Source organism: Salvelinus fontinalis, chromosome 2 (genome assembly GCF_029448725.1).
Source record: "Salvelinus fontinalis isolate EN_2023a chromosome 2, ASM2944872v1, whole genome shotgun sequence".
Taxonomy (NCBI): Eukaryota; Metazoa; Chordata; class Actinopteri; order Salmoniformes; family Salmonidae; genus Salvelinus; species Salvelinus fontinalis.
The window spans coordinates 38,602,206-38,615,635 of NC_074666.1; the positions used below are offsets into that span (position 1 = coordinate 38,602,206).

General features: G+C 42.9%; 1 protein-coding gene across 6 annotated transcripts in view; it reads left to right on the plus strand.

Annotated features, from left to right (window-relative positions):
* LOC129818290 (histone-lysine N-methyltransferase NSD2-like) overlaps nucleotides 1-13,430 on the plus strand; it is a 31,816-nt gene extending 18,386 nt beyond the window's left edge. For all 6 annotated transcript variants that reach the window (XM_055874057.1, XM_055874051.1, XM_055874035.1 and 3 more), the window contains 10 exons: nucleotides 627-806; nucleotides 1,042-1,198; nucleotides 1,513-1,718; nucleotides 1,876-1,988; nucleotides 3,108-3,377; nucleotides 3,899-4,015; nucleotides 7,365-7,506; nucleotides 8,974-9,080; nucleotides 9,330-9,531; nucleotides 9,805-13,430. In XM_055874057.1, the coding sequence (XP_055730032.1) occupies nucleotides 627-806; nucleotides 1,042-1,198; nucleotides 1,513-1,718; nucleotides 1,876-1,988; nucleotides 3,108-3,377; nucleotides 3,899-4,015; nucleotides 7,365-7,506; nucleotides 8,974-9,080; nucleotides 9,330-9,531; nucleotides 9,805-10,559 (2,249 nt within the window). In that variant the 3' untranslated portion in view covers nucleotides 10,560-13,430. The remainder of the gene's footprint in view (nucleotides 1-626; nucleotides 807-1,041; nucleotides 1,199-1,512; nucleotides 1,719-1,875; nucleotides 1,989-3,107; nucleotides 3,378-3,898; nucleotides 4,016-7,364; nucleotides 7,507-8,973; nucleotides 9,081-9,329; nucleotides 9,532-9,804) is intronic.

Below are 13,430 nucleotides of genomic sequence, written 5' to 3' on the forward strand. Positions count from 1 at the left end.
TGTCTGTAGAAATGCAATAGAACACAGCTAACTCTCACGGGGGCGCGCCTGAGTGAGCTCGTGGCACTCTGCCAGACCCCTGACTCAATCAGCTCTCATTCCCCCTCCTTCACAGTAGAAACATCAAACAAGGTTATAAAGACTGTTGACATCTAGTGGAAGCCTTAGGAAGTGCAATATAACCCCATAGACATTGGATAGGCAAACCTACAAACCTCAGATTTTTCACTTTCTGGTTGGATTTTTCTCAGGTTTTTGCCTGCCATATGAGTTCTGTTATACTCACGGACATCATTCAAACAGTTTTAGAAACGTCGGTGTTTTCTATCCAAATCTACTAATAATATGCATATCTTAGCTTCTGGGCCTGAGTAGCAGGCAGTTTACTCTGGGCACCTTATTCATCCAAGCTACACTTTTTTGGTTACTACATGATTCCATATTTGTTATTTCAAAGTTTTGATGTCTTCACTATTATTCTACAATGTAGAAAATAGTAAAAAAATAAATAAAAACTCTTGAATGAGTAGGTGTGTCCAAACTTTCGACGGGTACTGTATGTGTACTAGATATTCTAACTAACAGCTCATTCTGCCTCTGTCTCCCCTGTGTTGTGTGTCCTGTAGGTCGTCTGACACGCTGTGTGCGTTGCCCTGTGGCGTACCATGCCAACAATTACTGCATGGCAGCGGGCAGTGTGGTTCTGGCCAACAACAGCTTCCTGTGTCCCAACCACTTCACCCCCCGCAGGGGAATCCGCAACCATGAACACGTCAACGTCAGCTGGTGCTTTGTCTGCTCTGAAGGTACGCCGGCCTCCACATATGTTGGGTTGTTAGAGTCCGATATGCATAGATACACTCAGTAAATACTTACCTAAATATGTAATGTCTATTACATGATCAGGGTACAATTTTCGCAGAACACATGATCAGAGTTCATATGTACTACAGACCAGTTACATCTCTGTTTGCTCATCTGAGTTTTCAATCTCATAGACCAGTCCAGTAGACAAACTGTTATTCCTCTCCCATGCTCCAGGGGGCAGTCTGTTGTGCTGTGAGTCGTGTCCTGCTGCCTTCCACCGGGAGTGTCTGAACATCGACATGCCCGAGGGCAGCTGGTTCTGTAACGACTGCCAGGCCGGGAAGAAGCCCCACTATAAGGACATCCTGTGGGTCAAAGTGGGCCGGTACAGGTCAGTATAGCCGCCTGGGTACCAACCTCACTGGCTAACCATTGGTTTGGCAAAACAACAACAAGTTGCCTAAAGAAGAAACAGATGGCATCCAGGATATTAGTAAAAGTCCTCCCCTGCCTGAACCACATTCCTCATGATAAAGTATCCTTTAGGTGTTCTGACATTACAAAACCACCAAGGTACTGAGAACTGAAATGCACCTGTATTCTCTTCACAATATGGCAGAGGTTGCAAATGGTAGTGTTTTTTCTGCCTTGGCACATTTCCTTTTCTCATTCATATCATCTTTTCCCTTCCTATCTTCTGTCTAGGTGGTGGCCTGCGGAGGTCAACCATCCCAAGAACATTCCGGAGAACATCCTACGTATGAGGCACGACGTAGGAGAGTTCCCTGTGCACTTCTTTGGCTCCAACGACTACCTGTGGACCTACCAAGCCAGAGTCTTCCCCTACATGGACGTAGACACCAACAACAAGGAGAAGATGGGGAAGGGTGTAGACCTCATCTACAAGAAAGGTATTCACACCAATTTTGATTGGCAGTAGAGGACATTTGAAGGGGAGGCTTGAGCTGTGTAAGTGTGTGTAGCATGGGTGTGTGCATAGAGTAAGAGTGTTTTGTCGAAGTGAATTGTGACAAGGTTGTCGTTGACTTAATGTTAATCTTTCCCCAGCTTTGGAGGAAGCTGCTCGCAGGTTTCTGAAACTGCAGGCGGAGAAAGAACTGAGACAACTTCAGGAGGACAGGAGGAATGACAAGAAACCCCCTCCATACAGACACATCAAGGTACCATAACTGCCACACCTCTTGCCGCACAAAATGTATACATTAAAGGCCCATTGCAGTCAAAAACATGACTTTTCTGTGTTTTATATACACTGAGTGTACAAAATATTAGGAACACCTTCCTAATATTGAGTTGTACCCGCTTTTGCCCTCAGAACAGCCTCAATTCATCGGGGCATGGACTCTACAAGGTGTCGAAAGTGTTCCACAGGGATGCTGGCCCATGTTGACTCCAATGCTTCCCACAGTTTCGTCAAGTTGGCTGGATATCCTTTGGGTGGTGGAACATTCTTGATACACACAGGAAACTGTTGAGTGTGAAAAACCCAGCAGCGTTGCAGTTCTTGACACAAACCAGTGCACCTGGCACCTACTACCATACCCCATTCAAAGGCACATAAATATTTTGTCTTGCCCATTCACCCTCTGAATGACACACATACACAATCCATGTCTCAAGACTTACAAATCCTTCTTTAACCTGTCTCCTCCCCTTCATCTACACTGATTGAAATGGATTTAACAGGTGAAATCCATAAAGTATCATTTGATTCACCTGGATTCACTTGGTCTGTCTATATCATGGAAACAGCAGGTGTTCCTAATGTTTTGTACACTCAGTGTGTATTTCCACTATGTAGTTGCAATAATACTCTAAAATTGTGAAAATTATAATAATGGCTTTTTAGTGTAAGAGCTGTTTGATAAGACTGCCTGAAATTTCAGCCTGTTTTGGTGGGATGAAGTTTTGGACTGTCTGGTGACATCACCAGGTGGTAAATTAGTTAATAGAACAATAAGAAGGGAGAGTTACAAACCTTTCTGCCAATAACAGCTAGTTTTCAGTTATTCCTTCCCCACTCAGACAACTCCCAGACAGTCCTAACAGAAGTCTTGCTTGAGAAATTGCTCTTTGCTAACAAGCTATTTTTGTACATTTTAGACCATTTTTATTGAAAACAGTAAGGTTAGGTACTTAATTGTTACCCAGAAATGATTTGATATTGAGATTTTTAAAAGTCTGCGTTGGACCTTTAAGTTTTAGTTTCGAGTTGTAGAAATATTACCACACCCCCTTTGCAACTTCATTCCTCTGAAGTCACTCGCCTAACCCCTCAGGTGAATCGGCCAATCGGGAAGGTGCAGTTCATCATGGCCGACCTATCAGAGATCCCACGCTGTAACTGCAAGGCGTCAGACGAGAACCCGTGTGGCATTGACTCTGAGTGTATTAACCGCATGCTGATGTACGAGTGCCACCCCCAGGTGTGCCCGGCGGGCAATGGCTGCCTGAACCAGGCCTTCACCAAACGCCAGTACAGCCAGGTAGAGATCTTCAGGACGCTGGCACGAGGCTGGGGCCTCCGCTGTGCCCATGACATCAAGAAGGTAATGGTGGAGGTTTTACCATTAATCATGTAAAGTAGAGATCAATGTGCCACCATGAAACTGTATCCCCTGGGGCTTAAACTGTATTTTCAAAAAGCTATGGATTTGAAACGGGCTTTGATTCTTCTTCAATTCAGACAGATTTAAATTCCAGCAGACTTTTTTCTAGAAAGTGTAGGCAATATTTTGGATGTTAAATTAAAGGAATCATCTCCATGTTAAGATGAAGTATAATGACTTTTGAAATGGTAATCAGTGATATGTTAATCTAATCATCAAACCATAAAGTCGACGAAGCCCTGTCATCAATGGCCATCATGGCTTTGAAACATTGATTTGCACAAGTCTATCTGCTATGATCTTTACATGTAAATTACCCTTTCAAGAGTCAGTTAAAACCAAGCGAGCTCTCAGATGAATCCAAGAGTTCAATCCAGGAGTAATTATTTGAGTAGAATGATTGGTAGTAGAATGAGTGTTCCACTGTATCTCTCATGCTGACGTCATGGTTGTGTTCTCAGGGGGAGTTTGTGAATGAGTACATAGGAGAAGTGATCGATGAGGATGAGTGTCGGGTCAGGATCAAACATGCCCAGGATAACGACATCTGTAACTTCTACATGCTGACTCTGGACAAGGTGGGGCTCAGGAGTCAGGATTTCAGAGCTCTTGTGGGACTATCTCTTGGCCTGACGTTACCTCTGTAATCTTATGACCTTAAACCACGATTTCTGTAATTAGCTACAGGAAGTTGTCATGGGTTATTAATGCTATTGGCTATGTTATTGGTTATTATCACTACTATTGACAATTGTTGGTTCCTTGTTCTCTTAGATGTTAAGTCCCCGATTCCGAACGATATTTCTGTGAACAGCCCGCTCTGTGAACGGCGTTACGTACGCTCCATGAAAGCGCTGGTTGTCCTGATTCATATGCGCTATTGCAAGCGCAAGTGTGAGTTTCACGGACACAGGAAATCTGGTATTTGCATAGGAAGCGACGCGTCACATTTTCTTTGCCTGTGGATCACACAGCAGTGCTTGCAATAGCTCATGTAAAAAGTCAAGCGGATGCAACAACAGTGGTTTCATCTCGCTGTGATATTCTCAGGTGGATTTATAGCTCTGAAGTTGTAACGAGTCTGCACACATTTGAATGGTATCTCAACGCCGCTCAGAGGACGTTTGGCAGAAAGTCTCTGTCGTCAGCAATATGAAACAGTGCCAATATTGTACTGTCACTAAATATGATCATATTTATTTTACAGTTATAAGAAAGGTGAAATCTTATAGTAAGTCATTTATAATTTGATGTTTTACTGTATTTAGAAAGCATTTCAGTCCTTTCAAGCCCTATTGCCCCATTTTTTTTGAATAGGGGGAAAAATCATAATACAGAGCTGCCAACTCTAACGCAGTGGCCGTGAGACACGCAATTGACCCTCTTCTCACGTTCTCACGGCACACCTCTTATATTTCACGCATTGAAAAGTACTGCTTTTATGTAGTCCATTGAAAAGTACTGCTTTTATGTAGTCCATTGCATAGTCAGCGCGTTAACCTTTCATCTGTGCTCCAAATAGTTTTGAAATCGGAGCATCTGCACATTCAATTTAACATCATCACGAGCGGAACCTCCATCATTGTCCTGTCTTGCCACAGCACTGTGAACCGCGGCACATTGAAGCATATGATTGGTCTAGTTATGTAAGGGATCAAGGGGGTTGGTTGCATGTTTTAAAGATACACCCCTCAAGATTAGAGTAAAAAGAGCTGCACTGTAGCGCTGTTTTATGTACAATGTTGTCAACAAAATTAGGTGGCTGTTACTCCCGTCCGTATTGCAGAATGCAGCCTTTTGACAGCATGTACTGAAGTCGATTTAATCCACACTTGCATTAGTCCCCTCGTTTGGTGATTGGCATTTAGGATAAAAGCTAATTTATGCTTGATCCAAAATGAGGTCGGAGGCTCCGTATGGATGGTGTGACGCAATCGCGGAGCCTCTGGAGACATGCAGAGGCCACATTTAGCTCCATACCGCATCGCCGTACAACTCCCAAATTTGGTAACAATGCGGAGGGTTTCTTAAAGCTCTGTAGAGCTCCGCATTGGCATGATTGGTTGACGGTAGGTGGGTGCGGGAGGTCCTGTTGAAACACAAACTCATTTCCTTGACAACTTCCTTCACAACAGCTCTGTGCTGTTTCGTGAAGCGCAAGAAGTATGAATGCCCTGACTTCTGCAGAGGCCGTATCGCCATAAATGCTGCACTGCCAATGCAGACGTCAGATTGACAATGCATTGCCTTTTAGGCTATTACAACGAAAAGGCAGCAGACAGATCTAAAGTATGTTTTATCAGGGAAGTTTGGTAGGGTGACTTGATTTGTAATTATGAAAATAATTTTGTCAAACAGACTGTGAACCGAAAAGTGTAAGTTTGATTCTAGACTATAACTATACCAATAATTTGGTTAGTGTGTAGGGGCAGATTTATGTAATTTTGTCTTCAGGAGATTTTATTATCTACAGTATTTACTTGATCTAGTCTGATCAGTGAAACAATTCTCATTCTTAACAGTGGGCTAAAATATAGGGTAATTAGTGTGGCTTGTCAGAAAGAAAACTACTGTTATTCCACACTTATTTTATTATTACACTTCTTCCCAATTTTGACACTGTAATCACATATTTGAAATCTGATATGATTACTTGTGTCTTTTGAAAATGAATTGTATGAGGCTATGTATTAATGCAGCCATTCATGGACAGTTTTGAATAAGTCATATTATTGAATATTAAATGCTCCAGAAATCAAATGTAATTTGTCACATGAGGAAAGGGATCAATCTCTTTTTCCAACCTTCCCACTATTTGTAGAATTTGCCGGTCTCCCTATCTCATTTCATTACTGTCTGCGTCAAACCACCAACAATTATGTTAACAAAAAAATATCAGCATACTTTAAATTTTATTCCCCCCCCCCCCAAAAAAAAATCTCAAAGAAACAAAGTCATCAATTTTTTTGTGTTCATTTAATGTTGAAAGCATCCTGAATATACCTGACCTGTGGTTTTTATTTTAAACTTTTCCACCATGGTCATAGGCCTATGCCATGTCAAAATACGTAGAATTGCAGGAAGTTAGCATAAAATTAGGAACATTTTCCTGGGGGAGGACACCCAGTCTTCATCTGGGGGTTGTGCCAGGGGTAATGAAATTCACATAGCAAATCTCACTCCCAAGCTTTCTTCAAAAGTTGGCAGTCCTGTCATATTTATAATTTTTTATATTTCATAATATTTGTACTATGTCATCAAAAAGAAAGGAGGACCAAGGCACTCTTCGTATAATTAATTAAAATGCCTTTATTAGTTATGGCATGTTCAATAGAAACAAAGTTTTAAAAATCAGACGTGTTTCGGCTGCATGGCCTTCGTCAGGGAGTACAAAAAAATAATACAATGTCCTCTTTTGAACAGCTTTTCCAATTAGCCCTAATTAGAAGAGGGAGTGGTTACAAAATTGATTGGACACACCTAGTAAGCAATACTATACACATTAAAAAGTGAAATACTGTAGCTATGTTATCATAAAAATACAACTGTCTACCAAAATATACCTTAGTAGCGCTTCCCTTCCTCCTCTTTCTACTATTTGTACTATGTACTTGAGCTTAGGTCCTCAAAAGTGAGTACACCTCAGCTATTTATTGTTTAAAAAAGTACCAGAGAGGTGAGTTCTACACCTTTCTAAAATTATGCAGCATTACCATTTATGTTTATGGCCATCTTATGAAAAATTATTACTTTTGGGTATGTCTATTTAGGCAGAAAGCTACATTTTGCCCTATCATTCAAGAGAGGGGATTCTTTTGGTTTTCTGTATTTCATCTCAGAAAATTGCATCTGCTTTGCATGGTATCATAAAGACACCCAAAAGTAATGATGATTGAACAGTGTTGTCCATGTCGGTGTGTTGATTAGGATCGGATCATTGATGCTGGGCCAAAGGGGAACCAGGCCCGCTTCATGAACCACAGCTGCCGGCCCAACTGTGAGACACAGAAGTGGACGGTGAATGGAGACACACGTGTGGGGCTCTTCACTCTCATAGATGTCCCTGCAGGTGAGCGGAGCTTTGGCTTAAGGAGTTTGTGCTATATTACAGCTTTGGTTTTTGGCAACACTTTTCATTATATAGGCATTGGCAGGAGAACTACACTACATGACAAAAATTATGTATACACTTGCTTGTCGAACATTCTCGTTCCAAAATCACTGGCTTTAATATGGAGTTGGTCCCCCTTTTGATGCTATAACAGCCTCCACTCTTCTGTGAAGTCTTTCCACAAGATGTTGGAATATTGCTGCAGGGACTTGCTTCCATTCAACCACAAGAGCATTAGTAAGGGCACTGATGTTGGGCGATTAGGCCTGGCTCGCAGTCGGGGTTCCAATTCATCCCAAAGGTGTTCGATGGAGTTGAGGTCAGGGCTCTGTGCAGGCCAGTTCTTCCACACCAATCTCGACAAACCATTTCTGTATGGACCTCACTTTGTGCATGGGGGCATTCAGGACAGGGCCTTCCCCAAACTGTTGCCACAAAGTTGGAAGCACAGAATCATCTAGAATGTCATTGTATGCTATAGCATTAAGATTTCCCTTCAATGGAACTAAGAGGCCTAGCCTGAACCATGGAAAAACAGCCCCAGACCTTTATTCTTCCTCCACCAATTTTTACAGTTGGCACTATGCATTCTGGCAGGTAGCGTTCCCCTGGCATGCGCCAAACCCAGATTCACCAGTCAGACTGCCAGATGGTGAAGCGTGATTCCACGGCGAGCTTTACACCACTTCAGTTGATGCTTGGCAATGCGCATGGTGATCTTAGGCTTGTGTGCGGCTGCTCAGTCATGGAAACCCATTTCATGAAGCTCCTGACGAACAGTTATTTTGCAGACGTCGCTTACAGAGGTAGTTTGAAACAGTGAGTGTTACAGACGAGTTTTAAGCGATTCGCGCTTCAGCACTCGGCAGTCTCGTTCTGTGAGCTTGTGTGGCCTACCACTTCGCGGCTGAGCCGTTGTTGTTCCTAGACTTTTCCATTTCACAATAACAGCACTTAGAGTTGACCGGGGCAGCTCTAGCAAGTCAGAAATTTGATGAACTGACTTGTTGGAAAGGTGGCATCCTATGACGGTGCCATGTTGAAAGTCACTGAGCTCTTCAGTAAAGCCATTCTACTGCCAATATTTGTCTATGGAGATTGCATGGCGGTGTGCTCAATTTTATACACCTGTCAGCAACGGGTGTGGTTGAAATAGCCGAATTCCCTAATTTGAAGGGGTGTCCACATACTTTTGTATATATAGTATATAAGGGTAGCATTGTACCAGGTATATAAGAAAAGGAAGTTGCATAATATTTACCACTGTGAGGGCAAAGTAGTCCATAATTACTGTATTTACAAAACATTTTTTTTACACGGTAATTACAAAGGTTATTCCATCAGCAGTTCATGTCCATCTCTCCATCACTTGTTGTGGATACTGGTTTATATCGGTCCTCTATGGGTCGTTTTGTCTGTCTCCAGACACAGAGCTGACTTTCAACTACAACTTGGAGTGCCTTGGGAATGGGAAGACTGTGTGTAAATGTGAAGCTCCAAACTGCAGCGGCTTCCTAGGAGTTCGGCCAAAGGTGAGAGGAGACACTGGAACCAGATGTTGTTATTGATGACATTCATCCACAGGATGAATAAGATACATCAATAGTAGAAACAATCATGATAGCTATTTTAAATTATCTTTCCACAAATCCAAGAGGCCCTTGATACAGTAGTCAAAATAGTAGTCATGTCAACGGGAATGAGATATTTGAATGAAAGGGCCATCTTCAGTTTGGGTTTCTGTGTGTCTCTCAACATCCTGACACGTCGTCCATCCCCAGAACAACCCTCCAGCAGATGACAAGAGCCGCAAACTGAAGAAGAAGGTCCTGGCTAAACGGAAGAACAAGATGGAGGTGACCAAGGAGAGGGAGGATGAGTGCTTCAGTTGTGGGGATGGGGGACAGATTGTGTCCTGTAAGAGACCAGGCTGTCCCAAGGTTTACCACGCAGACTGTCTCAACCTCGCCAAGAGGCCTGCAGGTCAGTGGCACAGTTAGATTCCTGTCAGAGGAGATGATATCGTAGTATTATAACTTGTAGTGGTTTGTTCTATTTCCCCTCTGTTACTGTAGGTTTGTGTGATTGAGAATGATATGCATGACATATTTCATGCATTTTCACTGTTTGAAGTCTGTCAGATTCCTGGTTAGCAGTCTCAGTGTGCTGATTACTTCTCTGTGTTACTGTTGATGCAGTTGTGTCTGACTGCCCTTGTCTGATATACTGTATCAATCTCCCTGCTCTGTGCTGCAGGTCGGTGGGAGTGCCCGTGGCACCAGTGTGACCTGTGTGGTAAGGAGGCAGCCTCCTTTTGTGAGATGTGTCCCAGCTCTTACTGCACACTGCACCGCGACGGCATGCTTTTCATCTCCAAGCTGGACGGACGGCTGTCCTGCAGCGAACACGACCCCTGTGGACCAGACCCCCTGGAGCCAGGGGAGATCAGGGAACACCTACCCGACATCTGTGCTCTCTCACTGGGCCTGGGGGCTGGCGTAGTTATCCCTGGTGCTGCTGTGGCTGGTGCTGCTGCTACAGTCACTACCACAGGGACAGGGGACCCCCAGCCGTGCCCTGGTCCCGAGTCTGAGTCTATCCCCCCTCTCCCTAGCTCTAGCCCCATCTCTAGCCCAATCTCTGGCCCCTCCTTTGGCCCCATCTCTGGTCACTTTTCTGGCCCAATCTCTGGCTCCTTTTCTGTCCCAATACCTGTCCCAATATCTGGCCCCATATCTGGTCCCTTCTCTGGCCCCATCAGCACCCCTCTACCCAGCTCTGAGGCCCCCGATAGCGCTCACCTATTCCTTCCCCAGTACTCACCCATCTCTTCCTACGAAGATGAGAAAGAAGAAATTGAGGATCCTTTGGGTGAAGAGGGGGATGGAGAGGGGATGGAGGGAGAGTTGGAGGATGGTGAGATGGAGGGTCTTGAGTTGAAAGATGAAGAGGATGAAGAAGAAGTAGAAGAACAAGAGGAGGAGGAGGAAGAAGAAGAACAAGAGGAGTAAAGAGATAATTTTTCAACAACTCTGCATGGTGGCTTATCATTCCACACAGTCCATACAGGGGGAGGGGACATGTACACTGATCAGCCAAACTACAGAATAGCCCTGTCAATCACTGTTCTTATTGTCCAGTGAGCATGTGATTGTCCTGAAGGTCTACCATGTGGGAGAAGGGCTACCTGCTTGTTCTTGAGGGTGGGCCTGAGCTCAGCATCATGTAGATTCACTCATCTTTGTATATAAGGATATGTTCTTGTCCAGAGGATTTATAGATCTGTGTATTCACACACCGCCTTGTTCAGTCAGACCCCCGAGAAATAGCAGGATGTTACAATGGGGTCTGGAGCTGGTGTGTCGAGACGGAGTAGGATGGAGTTGCCCCTGGACACTGATTTGTGGTCACGTCTAGCGTTTTCCCCCTAATAGTCAAGGTTACGGTTTGGGGTGGGTACACTGATCCTGGATCTGTGCTTAAGGGCACAATGGAGTGTGATGGGAACTGTATTCATATAGCTAGGCCCATTTGGATCTCTTCATGGTTCGTTGTCGAAGCTGCTGGTTTTTGTTTTAGAACATGTTTACACTTCTGCACCTCCTCTTGGAGGACACAGCAACTAACTTATCTGCAGGGTCATCTTTTTCAAAGGGGAGACTGAAGAGAAGCGGTACAGTGCTGTCAAAGGCACGGATATCCCCTCATGAGCAAGTAGCCTATAGTGTGTTAGATGAGCCTGTCTCTGTTTCTCTCTGAAGCAACTCTCCTGCATGGCACAAATGAGTAATGCTGTGAAATGAGTACGTCAGCCATGGAAATTATTAGTCACACTATCAACCAGTCCTTTCATCCTTGTCATTGTTGTGCAGTGCACAGTCTATATCCGTATCTGTTGATGATCATTAATCTACTGTCTCTGCTGCCCTCTGCCTTACCACACCAAATGATACAGACACCTAGACAATACACATACAGTCAAATGGCTTAGTTAGTACATGTGGGTAGTACATCAAGGAGATGGCTTGATATTGAACATGCCCAGATCCTAATCCATGACAGCACTTTGCGTTCCCCCCTAACCCTGGCATTGCATCGCCATTAGCTCTTCTGTACTGATATCTGTTTGAGTGCAGTTGGCTGTACTGTAGGTCTTTGAACACAAGCTTCCTCACATGGTGGAGCTTTGTCTAGAAACTGAACTGAACCTTCAATGTGAAAGTGCCATTGTACTCAGCTGTTGAGTAAGCTGCTTGACGTAACCTTATCACTAAGATAGCTAGCTCTTGTGTGTGAATTATACTCTCTATGACGTATTTATGTAGAACTTTATAACGCACAAATTAAGACAGGACTGATTTATAGTAGTGGCATTGCTGTGTCTCTTTATATCATCCATACTTCCTATTTGAAAGGCTATACTCCTGCCTTTGGTTTAGCACTAAAAATGACAGATCTGGTGTGTTCCCCTGCTAAAATGCTTTCACTACAGTATGTTTCTCTGCTATGTGTTTTGTCCCTCTTGAAGCTTGTCTCTGTCTCGCTGTCTTTGTTGTGTCCGTTTTTCATCTTTACTTATGCCTTTTCAATTGAGTCAATCAGTTTTGGGGTTTCTGTGAAAGAAGGGAGGTGAAGTTGATTCTGGAGGGCCATAGAACAGAATGAAGTGGATTTTCCATTTCCCTGTTATGGGAATGTTGTGTTTCCATTTCTGAAGCTTGTATATCATGCCTTTACAATAAGCAATATTTGTAGTGCTTAATATCGCCCAATTTTGTAACTTTAGTCATGTCGAAGTATCTCTAGCAGCCTTTATGTATTAAAACTTAACTGGCTTAGTTTTAATTCATCGTGCAAAGATGTGCAATTTCTTACATTTGAATAGAAATCCAACCAGTTTTTTTAACGATTTGAAAAATGTAGGAAACAGTTCGGTCCCTTCTTATCCATATACTGTACTGTGAAGGTCGCCATGGTGCCCACTGCTGTTGCTCCAATATAGAGATACAGGCACCATCGTCATGGCCTGACTTGAACATCTTCACCCAGAGGTTATACAGTAACTCATAATTGTATTTTAATAGCACTAAAACAAATACGATTTTTAACAACACAGATATAAGATCCTAACTGATTAATACATCTGTTGGAAGAATATTTGTGCCTGTCCTTCCAAAATCGTATGTAATATGTATATACATAACATTTGTATATAAAAGCTAAATATGATTAATGAAAAAAACATGACCTTCAAATAAGTCTAGAGCCAGAAGATATGCGTTCTCTGGTCTCAGCTCTGTCATCAACCTGTCCAACAAACAAGATCACTTCAACTTTAATACATATTGGTTGTTGGTTCAGCTGCTGTCAACAGATGTGTTAAATAACACTTTATATTGCTGTAACAATATCACAGTCATCAAGCAGATAATAGTAGGCTATGATAGCACAGTATGAGGAGGTCGAGGGTCATTTCTGGTCACATCACATGAGTCAGAAATTGGAAGAGTAGGGAGATGAAACTCCCAACTATCACCACAGTACTTTGGAACTTGTGATACGATAATGAGCTGTATATCTTTTTCTACATTGTCAGTTACCCCTCCGTCCTCTTTGAAGGGTTGTCTGATAATGCACAAAGAGTTGGGAGGCTGTATCACTGTTTATATACATTCATACACATGTAACAAAGTTTTTTTTTTTTTTTTGCTTTCTTGCTTCTTAGCTTCGGACTCCCTTCCCTCTGCCTTATTCATACATGTGTAATTCATCTGTTCAAAATGTAACTGTTGAGAGTTCAATAATGTCCTTCTGCCTTGTGAGGAGATTGAAATGTGTTGTATTTCTTTGTACATAATAAAGAAAAAGCTAAGTTGCAATTA